Source organism: Diplotaxodon limnothrissa, linkage group LG15 (assembly GCF_057381915.1).
Source record: "Diplotaxodon limnothrissa isolate DT_005_m linkage group LG15, D_limnothrissa_male_GT1.1, whole genome shotgun sequence".
NCBI lineage: Eukaryota > Metazoa > Chordata > Actinopteri > Cichliformes > Cichlidae > Diplotaxodon > Diplotaxodon limnothrissa.
This window is the reverse complement of record NC_140610.1, coordinates 43,947,832-43,969,783: the sequence shown is the minus strand read 5'-3', so window position 1 is coordinate 43,969,783 and position 21,952 is coordinate 43,947,832. Positions and strand designations below refer to the sequence as shown.

General features: G+C 42.8%; 1 protein-coding gene across 1 annotated transcript; it reads right to left on the bottom strand.

Annotated features, from left to right (window-relative positions):
• Positions 1–1,890: 1,890 nt before the first annotated feature.
• On the bottom strand, positions 1,891–12,712 carry LOC146618093 (cytochrome P450 2K4-like). The gene is made up of 9 exons (XM_085372323.1): positions 12,465–12,712; positions 12,208–12,370; positions 11,950–12,099; positions 11,724–11,881; positions 4,140–4,319; positions 3,808–3,949; positions 3,524–3,708; positions 2,951–3,092; positions 1,891–2,873 (listed from the first exon to the last, which is right to left on the bottom strand). Exons 1-9 carry the CDS (start codon positions 12,657–12,659, stop codon positions 2,689–2,691), a joined length of 1,500 nt encoding a protein of 499 aa, XP_085228449.1. The 5' UTR covers positions 12,660–12,712; the 3' UTR covers positions 1,891–2,688.
• Positions 12,713–21,952: the final 9,240 nt, after the last annotated feature.

Sequence of the window (21,952 nt, the reverse complement as noted above, 5' to 3'; positions counted from 1 at the left end):
GCCATAGAAACTTCTGTCGGTCTGTTAAGAATTCAACAATTTCAATAGAAATTTATAATTGAAGAGAAAAAATATTGCTGTGTTGCTGCTTTTGTTCCAAAGTCGATGTACTCCCGAATGTCATGCACTAAAAGAGGCCATATTTTTTGTATTATTTGAATTAGTTCTTTCTGTTTTTATCATTATTACTATTACTATTTGTTATTTCAAAGCCAATCATGTGATTCGGAAAAAGAAATAAACCCCTTTTGAATTGCCTTTGACACAGAACAAAATGGCAATGACCTCTTACTGAGTTTCCTTTGGCCTAAATGCAAACACTGAGAAAAAGAACGGTTTCACAACAAGCCAAAGTTCAAAAAGTACATCATGTACTTCAGTGGATCACTACTAGACCATAAAATCATGGGAATGATGTGTGAATGATTTACAAAGTAGTTTAACTGACAAAAAGTAAGAGTGAGTAATCACCTATCATCAACAAGAGCCCCTGTCTCTCTTCTACCACCACTTTTCAGTCCCGGACAGACAGTCTGTCTTGGTCTGTCTGTTGGAGCCTATCCCAGCTGTCATAGGGCGAGATGCAGGGCATGCCATGGACAGGTCGCCAGTCTGACGCAGGGCTAACACACAGAGACAGACAACCATTCACACTCACATTCACTCCTGCATTCACACCTATGGACAATTTAGATTGATCAATTAACCTATCCTCTTCTTGTATCATCGGTTATGAATGTGTGTGAATGTTAGATACAAGGTACTTATGCATGTATAAATGGGGCAATGAGGCAAATTGCATGAAGTGCTTTAAGTGTTCAGGTAGAGTAAGTGCTGTATGAGAACTAGCATTTATTAAAAATCTTAGATGAGTTTAAATCTCAGTAACGTTGACTTCAAAGTCAAGGTCAGAGGTCAAGCTTTCTGAAATTCTTGTGAATGTAATTACTCGGAAACAAGGTGATACAGGATTTTGAAATTGATACCAAAGGTGTATATGAGGAGGCTGGGAAGGTAGCACTGGTAATTGCCAGTATTTTTAGGATCATTGTTTCATATTTCTCACTGTGTATCATTGTTATTCAAAGTGTCTTGCTCCACCTCCTGACATACTACAAATTCTACAATGTCAGAAACCTTTAAATACATTTATAACAGTAGCACAAGTGAAACTCACATTGCTTGGAACAAGTCACTTCTCTGACCACAATGGAGTCACCATGTTCAATTAACACATGTATGCAATGTACAAGAAAATCCACCTGAGAACTTGGTTGAAGTTAAAGATATATTTGGTTGTTGGTTGATACAGAAATACTTTAACAGTGGCAAACCACACCTTTTATGTACTGACCTGCACACTTTGTTAGTTACATTTTGCTTTATTTCAGCTGCATTCTACATTTATCTCTGCTTTAACCAGCTCCTAAAGATGAAGATTATAATTGATTATCATTAGTTCACAGATCAATTTGTCTTTCCACTCACTCATCGATTCGTTTTCTTGTGTTTAAGTGTACATTTTTATTCAAGCTAATTGACATGAATCAAAAATATCCTTACAAAGCTCCTCGTGGTGCTGCAGGTTTCTTTCGGAGTCTCAAACTGATTTTGCTTGCTTAAAGAAGAATCAAAGAAACACCAACCCTTCTACCTATTTCATTAGAAGCTTGTTTTATATAAAATATTTCTTGTTTAGAATTAATTACCGTATTTCCCGGACTACAAAGCGCACCTGAATATTAGCCGCACAAGCTAAAATCAGGGGAAAATCCTGTTTTGTACATACATTAGCCGCACCTGACTAAAAGCCGCAGGTGTTTCAATGTTGACTCATCATATGTAAGAGAATATGCACAAAGGGAATTGTCAGGAAAGAGACGGCTGTTTGGGGACACACCCCTTTTATTAATATTTTGAAAAACAAGTTATGGGTACATATTTGCACATGTAGTACATAACAGTAACCTACAGCACACCAGAAAATAGATTCGGACTACCTTTTAGGCTCAGGTGCAGTGACACGGCTTTAACAAGAAGAAAAGTCAGTCATTCACCATCTTTCTCTTCTTCCTGCGCTCTAAAACCACCAAAGTCCTCTTCTCCAATGTCGGAAACGAACAGGCTCAGGATGGCTTCGTCATCCACTCTCCGCTTCTCTCCTTCGTTGTCACTTTCAAAACCAAAGAAATCCTCGTTGTCAGTGTCAGAGTCGAACACCCTCAGAAGGGCCGTGGCAGTGTCCTCCTCTCCATCATGCAGCAGTCCAGCCCTTCAAAATCTGTTGGTGATCGTGGATGTTTTCGCACTTTTCCACGCTGTCAGAATCCACCGGTGGAGTTGGGCATAACTTGCTTTTCGCAAGTTTATCGCCGCTCGTCATCCACGACTCCCGCTGAATGCGTAGCGCTACTTTGAAGTTTGTTTTTCGCGCTACTTCGTACGGCACTATGTTGCCTGGCGGACGGACATGTGACTAACATACCACTCTTGAACCCCGATCCTTCCGCCAGGCAACGTAGTGCCGTACAACAGCGGAACAAACAAAACAAATCGTCTTACGATATGACAAAAATCATGGACAATCCATAGAAAAGCCGCACCTGACTAAAAGCCGCAGGGTTCAAAGCTTGTGCAAAAAGTAGCGGCTTATAGCCCGACAATTACGGTACATCAGCCCACTGTGTCTCACAAGGGGACAGCACACAGTTTAACATTTGAAGGGTTAAGGATGAGACTATCAGATGGTGATAGAAGCAGTTCATCCTCTGAAACTCCAGGTGGAAAAGTAATTCGGAAGTGCTGCAGAAGGGTGGTGAAGAAGATGAAGACTTCCGTTCTGGCCAGATTTGCTCCGGGACAAACCCTGCGACCTGAAATAGAAAACAAAAAAATACACTACATTTTATCTGATAGTAATCTGGGTCATGACAAGAAGTTGATTACAAACCTGCAGAAAAAACCATGAAGGCATCACGCTGGATAAACTTTCCATCTTTGTCCAGGAAGTGTTCCGGATAAAAAGTGTACGGTTTCTCCCATTTACTCTCATCAGACAGAACAGAAAACAGGAAAGGATACACAGCTGTCCCCTGTTGAATACACAAACCAAACTTTTTTCCTCCCTTTTTTAATATGTATTCACAGGATATTACACAAAAATCAAATATTATTTTTTAGCTGTGACTTCAAAACAAAATTTCATCTGGGACAAAATGAGTTTTTGAAAACCTACTTGATTCATTTAATCTAGCTTAAAAAAAATCAAGCTGATGAACATTTTTCACACTGTTGTATTCTATAAATATTGATCACAGAATATTTCCTCCTTGATGCTGGAACATGCTGACTACTGCAAATTCCATGAAATGTTGATCTTCAATTTGATAATCAAACACTGAGAGAAAGAATCATTCAACTCTCTTTTTCCACATCTGTGACGATGTTTTAGTAATCAAAATATGATTATTTTTTAAGCTTCAATATATAATAAACACATCATTTGTTTTCTGATATATTTTACCTTCTTAATGAAGTGACCTCTAAAGGTAATGTCCTGTGAAGTTCTGTGAGGAAGCCCCAGGGCAGCAACAGCTGTTAGCCTCTGTGTCTCATGGATGACAGCATTGGTGAAAGGCAGCTCTGTCCTGTCTTTAAACTGAACCTGACGATTTCCCACTACACTACTTAGCTCCTCCCGGACCTTCTCTGGAAGATGAAAGGGCTCGAAGGATGTAATAAATCTGACTTCAGTGTAACATAAATTTTTGTTGTTTGCAAGCACTTTGAACATTTACAGGTTCTTACCCTGTATCTTTGGATACTTGGCCATAAGAAAAAGTCCCCATGTGACTGTGCGTGCTGATGTTTCAGTGCCAGCAACAAATAAATTCATTATTGTTATCAAGAGGTTTTCATTGTGGAAATGACTGGTGGTAATTCCAGATTTCTGCGTATAAAACCAGAAGTTATTCAACAGCTGAAGCTTTTGATTATGACACAGATTCACATTGCTGTGTTAAACAGATTTCTATTCACCAGTTGGGCAGAAGCACCACCAGGTTAGGATAACGTGTTCACATTATTGCCATTGCTCTTTAAAAAACAATATCAGCATTGTATAAATTTTTGTTCCTCACCTCCAAATTGTCTTGGTGAATCAGAAAGGCATCCACAAATCCTCTGCACATCTTTGGATCGAGAGTTTCTTTCAAATGACTCACCAATTTCCTCTGTTGTTCCCTATTGGCTGCAAATGCTTTTTTGAATTCATTTGGGTAAGAGAACCATTTGCCAATCCACGGGACCATGTTATAAAGCTGTAAAAACCCAAATGCATCTGTGTTAGTATTTAAAAGGGCAAGCAAATGTTTGTTCATTTCATAAGAAGAAAAACTAATGTGTCTGAAAGTAGTTTAAAGGATTATGGTTTGTTATGATTTTATTTTTAAAATCAGAAATGTCAAGTAAGGGGGGGACCGTGCCACCCTCCAGTGTAATTTAAGTTTACTGGTTAGTTCTGAGGTTATTCTTATTACATCATGAGGTATTCTTATGAACACTTTAGTTTCTTGTCTATTGGGTTTCTGTTGTGTCAAAGGCTACGTTCACACTGCGGGTCTTAATGCTCAATTTCAATTCTTTGATCAAATACAATTTTTTTTTGTCTGGTTGTTCATACTACAAATAAAATGTGAAAGCAAACGCGCTCTAGTGTGAACGGTTCACTGCCCTCAAAGTGCCCGCATGCGCAAAAGAGACGTCACACACAACGTGCTCTGTTTATGGCAGTAAAATGGCGGCTACAAAGCTAGTAGGTGTTGTTCCAGTAGTCTATCAATTTCTGCACAGCCGCAACCAACAGAATTTTGACAAATAATTAGAGAAAGAAGGACACTGAGAAAAAAAGAGTGCCCGTGCTTTAACATTGGCCTCGTTTGGAGCAGTGGCTGCTACCTCCACTCAGAGGTTTATCTTCTCCGGCGCTGATAATTGGCGTCTTGTGTCAGTGACATAAAAGACGGATTAAATGTGACATGACCATTCAAAGAGCAGTCACTTTCTAAAACATCAGATATGTATCGGATTCAGTACCACATACGAAAGTGACCTAGGTTGCATTTGAAAATACTGAATTTCTGCTGTTCAAACTGTCATACCATGATCGGATATGGGTCGCATAGGGTCAAAAAAGTCGGATTTGATGTGCTTTCGTCTGCAGTGTGAACGTAGCCTTAGTCCTCTGTGTGTTGGTGATATGTGTGTTGCTGTGTGTCCTTGTGTCTCCCCTTTTTGTTTACATTGTCATTGGTCTCCACAGTGTTTGGAAGGTTACTTTTAAAATGTATTCCACTACAGATTACAGAATACATGCCCGAAAATGTATTTTGTAACGTATTCTGTTACATTAGTCAATGAGAGTAACATATTCTGAATACTTTGGATTACTTAATATATTATCATGCTGTTTACAACTACCGTACATGAATGTACTATTGCTGTGTGATTTATTACTATTACTGAAGGCTACTCGCCGTACCAATACCAACTAGATTTTTAAATCTTAATATAAAATGACTAACAGTAGGGTGGACATTAGGTAAGGCTGCACTTTTTGCAGCGATCTCATATAAGAATATTCCTCACGTATATAAAACAGGTCTATGGCTCCGAACCGTAGTAAAGGGACCTCTGGCTAATACGTCGGGTTCCGTGTTGGGCTCGTAGCCGAAAACTAGCTTTACTTTGTTGTCTGGGTCAACTTTGCTAGCAAGAGACAGAGAGAAGCATTGAAAGGCTGCTCCAAAAGGAACTTATTGTTTCGGAAAAAAACACGAACACAGTCGAGTCTAAATAGTTTACTTACAACTGGGCTCGTCAGGCATTCTTGTTAGCTGCAGTGGTTATTATTATATTTACATGCTTCCAGCTCCCGTTTCTGGTCGGCGACAACTCGTATTTTCGACTCTCCAAGAGACGATTTTTGGAATATCAACAAATTAAATCCATAGTAAAAAAGAAATTTAATCCCAGTGAAGCTGAATTACAAACACCACCAAGTGTTGTGGAATTTTTTAACCTAAAAGCCCCCAAATTATTGTTTTAAATATACAGAACACTTTCTAAAATAGATGAATCAATATCCCTTCCTATTGCAAAATGGGAAGCAGATTTATCGATCAACTTAGACCAAAACCTTTGGTCTCAGATATGCTTAAAAACCTTTCAATGGATCAGAAATCCCAGTTTGCAATTAATACAATACAAAATAATACATAGAGTGCACTATACTGGTCATAGGATGTTCAAGATGGCCTATACACCTTCCAACAACTGCTCACACTGTCTAGCAAATACACCGGACAATTACATCCACGCTCTTTGGTTCTGTCCACCAGTTCAGAAGTTTTGGCGTGAGAAATGTGAAGACTTATCAAAGTGTCTGAAATGTAACATTCCAGCCTCCCCTTTAGTGTGCTTGCTGGGCAACTTGGATGAGGTCACTGCAGAAATAAACACAGCCCACGTTGTTTTTATGGCCCTATGCATTGCCAAGAAAATGGTCCTCATTAACTGGAAAAATAAAAATAATCTTAATTCTAACCAATATAGAAACCATCTAATAGATCACATTAGTCTTGATACAGCCTCTGCCATCACATTTGATCAATCCCTTTGGGCTCCTTTGATCAGCTTCATCACCTAGTGGGGGTGGGGGGTCATGGTTTGGTCCTGCCTTCACTATTGTGGTTGATATGGGGGTAGGGACGGCCTTAGGGCGTCTGGGGAGTCCCTAGGGACGTTTTCCCTGGAGGGCCTAACCCAGGGGACGTGGCCATGAACTGGTTAGGGGCTCTGGTGGCTCTTAGATGGTGTTTTCCTTGTGGCTGCGTACAGCGGAGATGGGGGAGGGTGTGTGCTGGCCGACGTTGGTTACTGGCCTGGTAGCCTGGCTGCCCCTGGGTGGGTCCGGGACGGGCGTGGAGGCTTGGGGGTCTGGGGGTGCTCCGCCCCCGGTCTGGGGTGCTGGCTGGGCCTTGGGGGCTTGGGTCCTGGCTGTTGTGTCGCCGGAGCTGTGGGCGGGTGGGTGCAGGGGGGCTCAGCCCCAGTGCAGGGGATCTCTGATGCATCGGCCCAACTAGGGGGCTCTCTAACTGGTGGGGAGGCTGTTATATCTTTGCAGGTGGTCTCCTCACTACAGGAGCTCACTCTGCAGGTGGGGGAGAGATATAGGATAGGTAGAGAAGGAACTCAACCTGGGTGTCTATTGTCTTGTGTAGTTTGGGAGATGATTGGATGATGGGGTGGGTGCAGTTTTCTCTGGGGTGGAGTCGGGTGGGCTACCCCGGACTCTGTGCTGCTGCTGCGGGCCCCGGTCCGGATGGGTCTGGGCCCCCTTGCCCTGGTGGGTTCCAGAGTGTGGGGGTGCCTACTGGGGTCAGCGGGGGAGCTGGCCCCAGGGAGGGGCCGCTTGCCCCTCCCTTTCTTCCCTCCCCATCCTCAGCTGCCTCCCTATTCCCACTCTACCACACACACCCACACACGCAGGGCTTGGGGTGTAGGGGAGGCACTCCCCCTCTGTCCCCTTCTGGCCGCCTGTGCCTCAATTTTATTCTGCAACCTAGACATCCACATTACTCACACTCTCACATAACACATACATATAGGGCCTTGGGGGTGGGCACCTTTTACAGCATCCAGAGGATGGTCGGTGTATTCCAACCCACCTCTGGCGCTGGTGCCCTACCCACAATTTTAAATGCATATAGACACTGAGGGTTTTCGGAAGGAGCTCTCTGATAGGAAGCAGGAACATGCTCTCCTGTGTTTTAAATGCACTTTAGAACAGCACACAGCAACACTACATATGAGCGGGTGTAGGGAGGTTTGAGGTCTTCACTCACCCCGGTTCTGTTAGCCGTCAGGGCTGAGGGGCTGGGAGGAGGTGCTGGCCGTCAGATTGGGGTCTGGGATGCAGGGCCTCCCTGCTACTGCAGATAAGGAGGTGGTCCGCTTGCCTCCACCCCAGAGAAGGGTTACATCTCCTGGGTCTAGGTGCGGCTTGCCCCTCTGGGGGCGGGGGTACCTGGACCTGGGATATAGAGTATGTTTGGGGAGTGTGACTGTCTGTGCAGTGTCTATTTGTGTCTGTCTACACGTTGGGTGAGTGCCGAGTATTTGGTTGTGTATATGGGGGTGGGAAGGCACGTTTGTGTCCGCGTGCGCCTGTTCGTCTGTGTCTATATGTCAGGTTGGGTCTTAGACTCAACCTCTCTGGGTACATCTATGGCCCTCCAAAGTATGGAGGCCTATCTCCCCTCACCACACTCCCTGCCGGTGGCTGATGCCCTCAGACGTTGGTGTTTTGGTGGTTCTTGTCGACTGGGGCTGGGCGCTCATGTATGTACCGGCTCACTCCTGGTGGCCGATTGGCGGGGCCTGGCGCCTGTGGGCCCCTTCCGGGGGGTGGGGTACCCTCAGGCCTCAGGCCTCTGGGCCTGAAGCTCGGTCCTCTCTGGCACAGCTGGCTGCCGGCAGAGCCCGCGGGCACGCCACTGCAACCCCCTCTGGCTTCTGCTCCATAGCTCCTGGGTGACCTCTCGTTTGGGGCTCTACTCAGCTCTTCCTAGGAGGGTGGCACGGTTCAAGGTTCAAGGTTCAAGGTTCTTTATTTGTCACATGCATAGTTGTACAAGTATAACACACAGTGAAATGTAGCCTGACACGCTCCTCGACATGTGCAAAAATTGGGGGGGAGGGGGGGGGGGGTAGAGGAAGAACATTATATATATATATACATACATATAGTATATACACTGGGTGAATGTGCAGTAGTAGCAGCAAGCAGGTGAATTCTGTACATTAATATGAATAGACATCTGACTATTTTACAGGATAGACAATATAAACATATTTAAAATTAAAGGAATTGAAATGTACATTGTGCCTTGGTTTAGAGTGTCTGGAAGAGAGTCCTGTCTCAGTCAATTATAGATGATGTGAGAGGGCGGGTGTGTGTGTTTAGGGCACGGATGGCTTGGGGATAGAAGCTCCTCTTGAGTCTCTCTGTCCTTGCCCGGAAGATGCGGAACCTTCTACCAGATTGCACAAGTTGGAACACTTTGTTGCCAGGATGGGATGGGTCCTTCAGTATCTGCGCTGCTCTAGTCCAGCATCTCCTGGTGTAGGTGTCCTGAAGCGGGGGGAGAACAATCCTGCAGCAGCGTTCTGCTGTACGGATCACTCTCTGGAGAGCTTTTTGGTCCTTCACACAGCTGTTCCCAAACCACGATGTCATGTTCTGTGTGAGGATGCTCTCCACAGCGCCTGTATAGAAAATCCTGAGGATCTTTGGAGAGACCCTGAACTTCCACAGTTGTCGTAGGTGATACAGGCGCTGCCTAGCCTTTTTGGTCTGGACCTGAATGTGGGCAGCCCATGTCAGGTCTGAGGAGATGTGGACACCAAGATACTTGAAGGACTGCACCCTCTCCACTGGAGCTCCATTGATGATGATGGGCTTGTAGTCTCTGTGCTGACCCCTTCTGAAGTCCACCACCAGCTCCTTGGTCTTGCTGACGTTCAGCTGGAGGTGGTTGTCCTGGCACCACGATGCCAGATTCTTCACTTCATCCATGTAGGCCGCCTCATCGTTGTTGGAGATGGCACCCAACACCACTGTGTCGTCAGCAAACTTCACAATGGTGTTGGAGCCATGGGTGGCCACACAGTCTGAAGTGTAGAGGGAGTAGAGCAGTGGCGAGAGGACACATCCCTGAGGTGCTCCTGTGTTGATGGTGATGCTGTTGGAGAAGCACCTGCCCACCCTCACCACCTGAGTTCTGCCAGTGAGGAAGTCCAACACCCATGCACACAGACGGCTGTTAAGTCCCAGATCCCTCAGCTTTGTGAACAGTCTGCAGGGCACTATTGTGTTCCCCCCCTTTGGTGGTCCTCTTCGGGTCCTCATACTCTGGGGCCTCTGGATGTCTGGGGCCTGGATCTCCTCCATACCTGCTTCATGCCCTGGGGGACGGGGCTATGGCTCCCCACACTCCCTAGCAGATCGTTACATGGAGAAACCTTTGGAATGCAAGCATGCTGATCCACACAGGTATGCACACAGGTGTACACACGGGTATTCACAGACGCGGACTACACCTTTCTTGGCTGCTGCCTCAAAGCACATTGTGCGCTGTCTATCTTGTGTGCTGCACAATAGCGTTTAATATTTAGTATCTACTGTTATCTACTGCTAGCTAGTTTATTGTGATGGTGTTGTATTTATTATGTTGCTAATTTTTTGTTTGTTTTCTCTTCTGTTTTTTTTCTCCACACAGGTGATCCAGGTGTTTTGTTTGTTTTTCTTTCTTTCTTCCCCCCTTTCTCACCGTGTCTTCTCCCCTCTGTTTTTCTTTCTTTCTCTCCCTCTCTTTCTTTCATTCTTTCTCCCTGTCCTATCCCCCAGTCATGTCTATCCCGTTTGTAGCAACCGAAAATCAAATCAAATAAATACATAATTATAATAAAGGTCAATCAAATGGACCAATATGGCAAGGCCATGATGATCCACTTGGTAAAATAAATCCGCTTGGCATCTTTCTTGGTCTTACGACAACAATTCTGATGGCTAAAGATCCAAACGGGACAAAAAATAAATAAATAAATAGAAAATAATAATGTGTTAGTCTGTTGCTAAAAGTTGTTTCTTCTGTTCATACCGATTTGCGAGTGGTAATTTGCTGTTTGTGGTAGAATTTGTTTAGCATACTTGAAGGATGATTGAAAAAATCTATTATCTTGTTGTTTATATCTATTAATCACAAATTCATGGTTGAAAACAGAACGAGAAATTCATTTGTTGTTTTACGTGTGGTTAAAATAATTTCATGCACAATGAGAGATATATTCAAAGCATGCTTGTAATGTATTACTGTGGTAATGTGAAAGAGATGTGAAAAGAGATAAAGAACTAAAGCTATAGCTGTGATACAAGAGTAGAAACGGAGCTGGCTGTGTGCAATAATGTTAATATTGTTGTGCAGGCTAGGTTTTTTTCTTGTTCGTGTGGAAGAAACTAAGATTTTGGATCACAATGGATTCTCTCCGGAGGGAGATGGCGAGCCTGAGCCCGGACTGAACTTTACAGAGGAATTTACTCTTCTTCCTCGACGGAGACTCCCAAGTGGTAACACACAAACCACAAACAAAAGAGAAAAAGAACTAGACTAAGAATTTTTGACATGACGAATGACCGAAGACAAAAAGACAATTGAACATTGAGCTCAAAGGGACTATTTTTTTTTTTTTTTTTTTGTTTTGCCGGCTTATTCTTATTATTGTTATTATTACCATTACTACTGTCAATGTGGAATTTGTGTCTTGTTTATTTCATTTTGTGTAAAATAATAACCGTTGCTGCTCAGATTCCTGTCTCCAGCCATTTCATTCCATATTTGCCTCGCTTTCTATTGTAGCCCTGCCGAACCTAGCAACTGGTCCGTAGTTTGGCTGTCCTAAACTATTTAAAATGAGTCAGTGGTTACACTTGGAAAAGGTAAAGCCCCTGGAGGAAGTGATCATTAAAAAGAAAGCAAAGTTAAATGAACAGTAGCAAATATTTGAAAGCATATCACTACACAGACATAAGCAAAGCACTGCCCCTTAGTTATAAAAGTCAGTTAGAATTTACAAACAAAATCTTTAAAAACTTTAAAATATACCTGGACAGATGGGGCACTCAAAAGTGTGGTGTTTCTACATGTACGATGTACCAAAGATGTAAACTCCAGGTCATTGTAATCAAATCTGTTGCCATAGATCAAGGAGCAGAAAATATTGGCAGTTGCATTGTTTAATGATTGCTTGACATCAAATTCTCCTGCAAAGAAAATTACAAAAAGTTCATTTGTATCAAAAAGTTGCAGTTTCTGTCAGTTCACTGTTTACCTTTGAACTGTTTAAAAGCTTCCATAAGGTAATGACACTCCTCAATGATTTTGTCCTCAAATTCTTTCTTTCCCATTCCAAAGTCCTTCAGGTTGATCATTGAAAAGCGCCTCATCTCTTTCCATGTGTCATCATTAGCCCACACAATACCTGATTTGACAGAAACAACTTTCAGTAATATAGATAAAGGTTATACATAGTTGCTAATTATGACTCACACTCAAATGTGTTTGCAAAAGTCTTGTCTTAATTACGCACCATGTCCTTGAAAATGCTCATCAATAATTGGTGTCAGATCCCTTTCTCCAAACACTTCAGCATAGTCAACAAGTGCCTCCTTTACTGCGTTGTATCCTACCAGGACCACCACTTTTTTGGTCCCCAGATAGATGGTGAAAATAGATCCAAATTGTTTGGATAGCTAAAAACAACAAAAAATGTTCATATATCTTTGTTTAAAATACATTAAAATGATCAGATACATTGAAAGAAAATTCCTCCAATGACTTCCTCACCTCCAGTAACGTGACATGTGTTTTCTTCAGGTACAGCTGCGGGAAGTTCCCAAAAATGGGATATGGTGTGGGTCCTGGAGGCTCCTTTCCATCCTTTTGGGTTATGTTAGAGAAAAGGCAGTGGATCAATAGAAGGACTGTCAGACACAAAACAATTGAATAAATCCCCTGGAGAAAAACATATAGTATATCCATGGCTTAAGCTCAGTGACTTCTGTTGGTTATTCCAACTGACAGACAGGATGACTGTGTCATGGTCAAGGTTCAAGGTTCAAGGTTCTTTATTTGTCACATGCATAGTTATACAAGTATAACACACAGTGAAATGTAGCCTGACACGCTCCTCGACATGTGCAAAAATTGGGGGGGGGTGTAGAGGAAGAACATTATATATATCTACATATAGTATATACACTGGGTGAATGTGCAGTAGTAGCAGCAAGCAGGTGAATTCTGTACATTAATATGAATAGACATCTGACTATTTTATGGTCCGGGTGAGTGCTGGGCCTTCCCACAGGGCCGGCATTTCCACCCCTAGGCAGAGCCGCCACAGCATGCTGACAGGCTGCACCTGAGCATAATTGGAATTGGCGGCTTCTTAAGACCAGCGCTCAGACTCACACCTCGCCAGATCGTCGGCAAACCTTTGTCAGTCAGGGCTTTCACAGTTTCTCCACTCTCAGAGGACCTCTGGACGTTGTCAAGCCGCTGCCGTCACCTGTTAGGATTTCAGCGCTGGTCTGTTTACAGTTTCTCCGTGCCTGCCTGCCTCCCTGCCCAGCGCTCAGAATAATCATCTCCCCTCACCCAGATTTCCCAGTGTCGGGTTCTCCATTCAATCCACAACAGCCCCGTGGCTTCACCACGGACACTTCCAGTGCTCCTTCTAGTTTTGTTTCATAGAAATGCCAAGTCGGCCATGTGTGTTTCAAAGTAAAGGATTGTGAATTTCTGAGTTAGAACTGTGTGACTCCAAGCGGAGTATTATGAATCATAGTGTGCCTCTAAGCTAAAGTTATATCTAAATTCATGCTCCAGAGTAGAGTTTCTAGCGTGTGTTAAGTTTATTTAGGTTGCCGCTAGCACTCAGTTTCTCATGAGTGTTTTTAAGTTATTCCTTGTTTACGTTGAGCAATTCTAAGTTATGGTGAGCACTTTGAGCACCTCTCACCGTCGTTCGCTGTTTACATTAATTGCACCACTGTAAATAAAGCTTTGTCACCCTCAGTCCCAGCACCTCCGAGTGTTGTCTGCCTTAGAGTCCGTTTTCCTACTGGCCTCAGGCCGTGACAGACTGAGTGTTTTAGTGAAGTCCAGATAACCTCGTACATATTTGTTTTGTACTTTGGTCTGTAACAACAGATAAGTAATCAGGAAAGGACCAAAACATGGGATGCAATAGCCAAGTTAACTTTTGTTTAGTGTGAGTAAAAATTACCCAATTTAAAGTTAAATATTCTTAAAAGAATTCTCAAGTATTTTTTGAATATGAGTCAAGATGGCACTGGTGTTTGTGGCCTGCCATTTACCTGTCTTTCCTGTCCTGTTTGTTGTTATTTTGATAACGTTGACTTTCTTTCAAGATGCATTTTCGTTGATGGTTTATGATTGCCAAACATATATATCTGTCCACCCATAATACAGTGTATATGCTGTATGTAATCAGTTATGGCCAAAAACTTAGCTTTAATTACCAATTCATTCATCTGCATTCATTTCACCGATCAATCCGAGTGAACATTTGTCCTAAATTAAAACTGTAGAGTCTTAACCTTACAATATGAAGTGGTTTGAGGCTAGATTAGTTGATGGTAAGTGGTGCTATATCAATAAAACTGAACAGAGCTATTAAAACAAAACACATGGATGACCAGAGCCCCCCCAGCACAAGGCTGACAGGACTTTTCCCCCATATGATAAAGAAACAGAATAAAACATAAATAGATTAAGACGGATTACAATACCAAACTTAAAGATAAAAGTGCATTTACTGGACTTGTTTTGTCAGCGCTTGCTTTACAGACAAGAGAGGACAATGAAGTACAATTAGAAGTGCTTGTCCTGATAAAGACTTTTGAAATGTAAACAGCAGCTACAGTGGGGCAAAAAAGTATTTAGTCAGCCACCGATTGTGCAAGTTCCCCCACCTAAAATGATGACAGAGGTCAGTAATTTGCACCAGAGGTACACTTCAACTGTGAGAGACAGAATGTGAAAAAAAAAAAATCCATGAATCCACATGGTAGGATTTGTAAAGAATTTATTCGTAAATCAGGGTGGAAAATAAGTATTTGGTCAATAACAAAAATACAACTCAATACTTTGTAACATAACCTTTGTTGGCAATAACAGAGGTCAAACGTTTACTATAGGTCTTTACCAGGTTTGCACACACAGTAGCTGGTATTTTGGCCCATTCCTCCATGCAGATCTTCTCGAGAGCAGTGATGTTTTGGGGCTGTCGCCGAGCAACACGGACTTTCAACTCCCGCCACAGATTTTCTATGGGGTTGAGGTCTGGAGACTGGCTAGGCCACTCCAGGACTTTCAAATGCTTCTTACGGAGCCACTCCTTTGTTGCCCGGGCGGTGTGTTTTGGATCATTGTCATGTTGGAAGACCCAGCCTCGTTTCATCTTCAAAGTTCTCACTGATGGAAGGAGGTTTTGGCTCAAAATCTCACGATACATGGCCCCATTCATTCTGTCCTTAACACGGATCAGTCGTCCTGTCCCCTTGGCAGAAAAACAGCCCCATAGCATGATGTTTCCACCCCCATGCTTCACAGTAGGTATGGTGTTCTTGGGATGCAACTCAGTATTCTTCTTCCTCCAAACACGACGAGTTGAGTTTATACCAAAAAGTTCTACTTTGGTTTCATCTGACCACATGACATTCTCCCAATCCTCTGCTGTATCATCCATGTGCTCTCTGGCAAACTTCAGACGGGCCTGGACATGCACTGGCTTCAGCAGCGGAATACGTCTGGCACTGCGGGATTTGATTCCCTGCCGTTGTAGTGTGTTACTGATGGTGACCTTTGTTACTTTGGTCCCAGCTCTCTGCAGGTCATTCACCAGGTCCCCCCGTGTGGTTCTGGGATCTTTGCTCACCGTTCTCATGATCATTTTGACCCCACGGGATGAGATCTTGCATGGAGCCCCAGATCGAGGGAGATTATCAGTGGTCTTGTATGTCTTCCATTTTCTGATGATTGCTCCCACAGTTGATTTTTTCACACCAAGCTGCTTGCCTATTGTAGATTCACTCTTCCCAGTCTGGTGCAGGTCTACAATACTTTTCCTGGTGTCCTTCGAAAGCTCTTTGGTCTTGGCCATGGCGGAGTTTGGAGTCTGACTGTTTGAGGCTGTGGACAGGTGTCTTTTATACAGATGATGAGTTCAAACACGTGCCATTCATACAGGTAACGAGTGGGACAGAAAAGCTTCTTACAGAAGACGTTACAGGTCTGTGAGAGCCAGAGATTTTCCTTGTTTGAGGTGACCAAATACTTATTTTCCACCCTGATTTACGAATAAATTCTTTACAAATCCTACCATGTGAATTCATGGATTTTTTTTTCACATTCTGTCTCTCACAGTTGAAGTGTACCTCTGGTGCAAATTACTGACCTCTGTCATCATTTTAAGTGGGGGAACTTGCACAATTGGTGGCTGACTAAATACTTTTTTGCCCCACTGTAACCTTTGTTGGCAATAACAGAGGTCAAACGTTTACTATAGGTCTTTACCAGGTTTGCACACACAGTAGCTGGTATTTTGGCCCATTCCTCCATGCAGATCTTCTCGAGAGCAGTGATGTTTTGGGGCTGTCGCCGAGCAACACGGACTTTCAACTCCCGCCACAGATTTTCTATGGGGTTGAGGTCTGGAGACTGGCTAGGCCACTCCAGGACTTTCAAATGCTTCTTACGGAGCCACTCCTTTGTTGCCCGGGCGGTGTGTTTTGGATCATTGTCATGTTGGAAGACCCAGCCTCGTTTCATCTTCAAAGTTCTCACTGATGGAAGGAGGTTTTGGCTCAAAATCTCACGATACATGGCCCCATTCATTCTGTCCTTAACACGGATCAGTCGTCCTGTCCCCTTGGCAGAAAAACAGCCCCATAGCATGATGTTTCCACCCCCATGCTTCACAGTAGGTATGGTGTTCTTGGGATGCAACTCAGTATTCTTCTTCCTCCAAACACGACGAGTTGAGTTTATACCAAAAAGTTCTACTTTGGTTTCATCTGACCACATGACATTCTCCCAATCCTCTGCTGTATCATCCATGTGCTCTCTGGCAAACTTCAGACGGGCCTGGACATGCACTGGCTTCAGCAGCGGAACACGTCTGGCACTGCGGGATTTGATTCCCTGCCGTTGTAGTGTGTTACTGATGGTGACCTTTGTTACTTTGGTCCCAGCTCTCTGCAGGTCATTCACCAGGTCCCCCCGTGTGGTTCTGGGATCTTTGCTCACCGTTCTCATGATCATTTTGACCCCACGGGATGAGATCTTGCGTGGAGCCCCAGATCGAGGGAGATTATCAGTGGTCTTGTATGTCTTCCATTTTCTGATGATTGCTCCCACAGTTGATTTTTTCACACCAAGCTGCTTGCCTATTGTAGATTCACTCTTCCCAGTCTGGTGCAGGTCTACAATACTTTTCCTGGTGTCCTTCGAAAGCTCTTTGGTCTTGGCCATGGCGGAGTTTGGAGTCTGACTGTTTGAGGCTGTGGACAGGTGTCTTTTATACAGATGATGAGTTCAAACACGTGCCATTCATACAGGTAACGAGTGGGGGACAGAAAAGCTTCTTACAGAAGACGTTACAGGTCTGTGAGAGCCAGAGATTTTCCTTGTTTGAGGTGACCAAATACTTATTTTCCACCCTAATTTACGAATAAATTCTTTACAAATCCTACCATGTGAATTCATGGATTTTTTTTTCACATTCTGTCTCTCACAGTTGAAGTGTACCTCTGGTGCAAATTACTGACCTCTGTCATCATTTTAAGTGGGGGAACTTGCACAATCGGTGGCTGACTAAATACTTTTTTGCCCCACTGTAAGTCAACAAGGATCTGTGTCCACACTCCTCCTGTGTCCACAAATCCTCAGCAGTGACAACGCTTTAACGCCATAGTTCAAAATCCTCAGTGCACACCTTTTTCTCCGCTGTGTTCACGGTGCTTTCAGCTGTTTAACTTTAGGGAGGGGAGAAAGGTTTGACATCTTTCACAACCATTAAATGTTAGAAGAGCCTCTGAAAATGAGGTCAAGTTCACTTCCCAAAGATTTCGTTTCGCTGTACAGCACTTTGGTCAACCTGTGTTGTTTTTAAATGTGCTTACAAAAAAGTTGACTTTACTTGAAACATATATTTCACCCCAAAAATCATGCACACACGCACACCCCAATCAAATCATCTCATGTGTAAAGTGCAATAATGCAAGTCATATTATGACTTTTGACAGGAACATTGTTTTCTGCAAGTGACTCCTAACAACATTACACTCTGCAGCTACATATGATATAGTCACCTGTCAGACTTCTACAAAATGAGCAGCCAAAGTAAAAAGTTGGCAGGCTCTGTAACTCATCTCCGAATCTAATGATTGTGATTATGAACCAAACAATTAAGCTGCTGTTGCCACCTGACCTGGTGGGTGTCAGTGAGGGGTTTAAACAGAATTCCTGCAACTATGTATTATATTAAAATAGGAGATCATGTTTTGGCTGTAGGATTTATTCTGCAGCACTTGCAGAGGCTTTATGCTCTTCCTGAGCTCTATGTGTCACCTAGTGGCATTTTTAGGTATTGCCAAGCAGCTATAACATGAAGTATAGTGAGACAACAATATTTAATCCATATATATTTCTTGAACACACATTTCCAACCTTTAACACTGCTATTTATATCCTTCCAAGCAAGAGAATCACATCAAAAAATAGCAAAATAATAGTGGTAATAGTGACTTGTGTGACAGACAGTAAGCTTTTGAGCTTGTCATGGCCAACTCAGTACAGAAAGTCATTCTCAAAATGATTAATCTAAAAGGACGGTGTGTTTGTGTTTTGGGGGTATATCCATGCAAATGCATATACATGGATTTTTGGGGGTCCTCATCCTGGCTTGTGTCTTTAAGTCAAAGGATGAATCAACAGCCAGTGTCATGGCCTTTTAAGTTCCAGAACAGAAAAATAGTCTAAGAAAAGGCCGTGGGTGGCAACAGGTGGTTTGTTTCAGAATGCACTTCTGACTTGATTCTTTGAAAATACATGGCGTTTATTTCATGGTAAAATATAATCCAAAAATCAACCTAATAATTTTTTTGGCACTTGACCATGCTCTCATCACTGCTGAGAGTGGAACCCAGGTACACGAACCTGTCCACCTCTTCTAGCTGCTGCTGCTGATTCACAGTGACCGCTGTGGAGATCAGGGAAATATTTTACTGATAATTTCATCATTACCATTACATTAATTATCATTTCATTAAAGCATTTATTCAATAGATTACACATGTTCTTAGTTAAGATTATTACACCTATCACAGATAGCTTCTGTCTGGTAAAAGGTCAGAAGCGTCAACGGGCGGGGTGAGGCCAAGTGCATTTTGAGGTCGAGACATACATACACACGAACAGTAGTTAGACTCATGTTTAGGTAAGAGTTCAAATAATAGTTTGCAAAAGCTTGTGACTGCAAAATTGTGTCTGCCTAAGGGACAGTTTGTTCCAGGAGATTAGCGAGAGTTAGAAGATTAATAGGAAGCACCTGGCCTCGAGACGGAGAAGATGTCCTTTTAAATGTGTCAAAAGTCATCAACAGAACATTTGTGGTTTCGAAACTGTTAAGTCTAATTGTTGAATGTTGCCATTGTGTTTCTTAAATTTGTACAGTCTTAGTTCAAGCAGTAGGATCAAAGCCATTCCTTTGATCCTGACCACCTCTCCAACCACTCTGTGCTGGGGGAGATTTTATTGCAGATACATCCTATCTGGAAGATCTGCTTCTTTTCTGACCCTTTGGTCAGCAGGAGGTCTGACACACACACACACACACACACACACACACACACACACACACACACACACACACACACACTCTTACTTAAATACAGAAGTTCACACATCTTGGGACCATGTGGGCGTGGCTTTGCTCTGACGTGTTTTGTGTGAACTGTCTCTCAATAAAAGGTAGCAGGAGGAGGTCAGATCTGGGGGTCATTTTCGTGGTGGACACAGACGAGGCCTCCCTTGCGCAAATAATCGATCGATCGACTGTCTTGTTTTCTTCATGATGAATAAGTCTCTAGAATTAGCGGGGCTGTGGAAACACAGACCCAACAGAAACGTATGCATGTATTGTATCTGCTTTGACGCATGAGGGGGCGTCATAAATAATACCCTGATGTTATAAAAACAACTGCTTGTGTATCATTGGGTGGAGATCGATGCTGTCTGTGTGCGTTGGAGCGTTGGTGCGAGCAAGGCTACATTGTCCGCAAAGTCCAAATCCATGAACTGCTGAAGGGGATTGCGTCCAGCGACACCCATCGTTCCAATTGTTCGGCGCATGACATGGTCGATGGCGATGTTGAAGAGGAATGGCGATAGGACACAGCCTTGTCGCACACCCGTATCAATGTTAAAACATTTCGTAATGCCATTTTCTGCCGTTTGGTTTCTGACACTTTCAGGTAATTAAACATGCCCTGGTTCATCATTACTCTACCTGAAAAAGAAACAACAACAGTGTCCAGAATGATATTATGGACCTTGACCTGAAAGGGGCATCAGGTTGAGGGTACAGGGTTGTCTTCTAAGAGCTCTTGTGGCATTCTTTTCTTTTTTCTAACACGTTTGTGTGGAATATAGCCTCCACAACTAGCTCACTGTTCGTCTCTTCCAGTTGTTTATTGGTCCAACTCACAAACTCATCAGCTGCTCCTTTAACTCCCTGAAACTCCCTGATATATTTAATGAGGCTATCCTTTATTCTGTCAACCAAACACTGAGCTGCTAAAATATTAGAAGACATGGGCCATAAGGACAACCTTATACTTCACAAGTGTTTCAATGTGTCCCTTTGCTTTTTCCATTTCTCCGTTTCTATCACACTATCTGTTGTGTCTGTTAATACAAGACTGAGAATTGTTCATAACACCAGATGTGGATCAGCGTAAGAGACTTCTCAGAGAGAAATTAAGAGAACCCATGATGTTGTTCCTGCATATTGGCAGCACCATCAGTGGAGTTGCCCACACGTGCAAATATGAATACTGATTTAATCTTAAGTTTGTTTCACTGCCTCTGTGAAATACTTCCTTGTAGATTTTCCACAGCCCACCACAGCAGTAAAGTGCTCATGAATGGCGTCTGTCACATATCTTAGGACAATAGCACACTGTTCTAGTCTGTTGACATCTGTTGGTTATATAAATTTGAAATGAAAACATGTCTCACTTGCATTTGTACTCTATCACTTTTCTGAGAGCATCCACAACTTTATTGACTATATCCTTTGACATAAGGGTCACAAAAGAACCCCTATCTTTTGCACCTGTGTCATTCCATCTGGCTGGTACAACTTCTAATGTGCTGTTGAAGGCACATATCATACCCCCTCAAAAGGGTTAACAACTCTAGAAAGTTGCCATGATTGACTGCAGTGTTTTATGGAGAGTAAGCACCCTCTAATCCCTCTGTAACGAAGTCCACTATGACTTTTGCCACATCTAAATTCTATTATCTGATGCTCATGATTTAAAGACATTTTTGTCTTGCAGAAGGAATTTTACATCTGTCCTTAGCCAGTAGAAAGTATGCATCAACACTGTCTCTCCAATTTTCTCATGAGCTGATGAATATGTTCCCATGCTTTCATACCACCTTTTATGAATGTATTATCAATTTCTATCAGGTCAAACACCAAAAACAACAATAGAGGGATTGTTTGTTCTTTTCATTAAATGTCACCCACTTGTGGTTGATGGCATGCTTGTTGTTAAACAATTTAGGGAAACTTGTGGGCTATTGTAGATGGTAACTGAAAAACATTTGTAGATCCTGCGCTTGAAGATGAGCAACGTAATCAAATTCCATGTCCGCATCTATACTTCCAGCTGCCTGAGTATCTTGGACCTTCTGCTGCAATGCTGCTACTGTCTCACTGGGCTCTATAGCTTCCATTTCAGCATCTGACTCACCTATAATGTATATCATTATAAAACGTAGGACATACGCTCTGGGAATTTATGGACTGAGATAGCAGCCAATGCTTAAATATTGTTAATCTATTTTATTTGGGATCATATCAATTTTAATACATTAATTTTGCTTAGTCTAGTCAAAACACCTATGCCTGTGCTTATACCACTCTGAATACATAGATATCATTTTGAATCTATCAGTCACATCTGTTATGTACATCGTTTTTAAAGAGTTAACTGGTATCCTGTTTACCTGTCCCCTCT

Coding starts and splice junctions, on each gene's coding strand:
- LOC146618093 (XM_085372323.1), bottom strand. CDS start 12,659: ATGGATATACTATATGTTTTTCTCCAGGGGATTTATTCAATTGTTTTG. Junction 11,882..11,949: donor AGCTTTTAAACAGTTCAAAG/GTAAACAGTGAA, acceptor TTTTCTTTGCAG/GAGAATTTGATGTCAAGCAA. Junction 4,320..11,723: donor TGAGTGCCCCATCTGTCCAG/GTATATTTTAAA, acceptor GGGTTTTTACAG/CTTTATAACATGGTCCCGTG.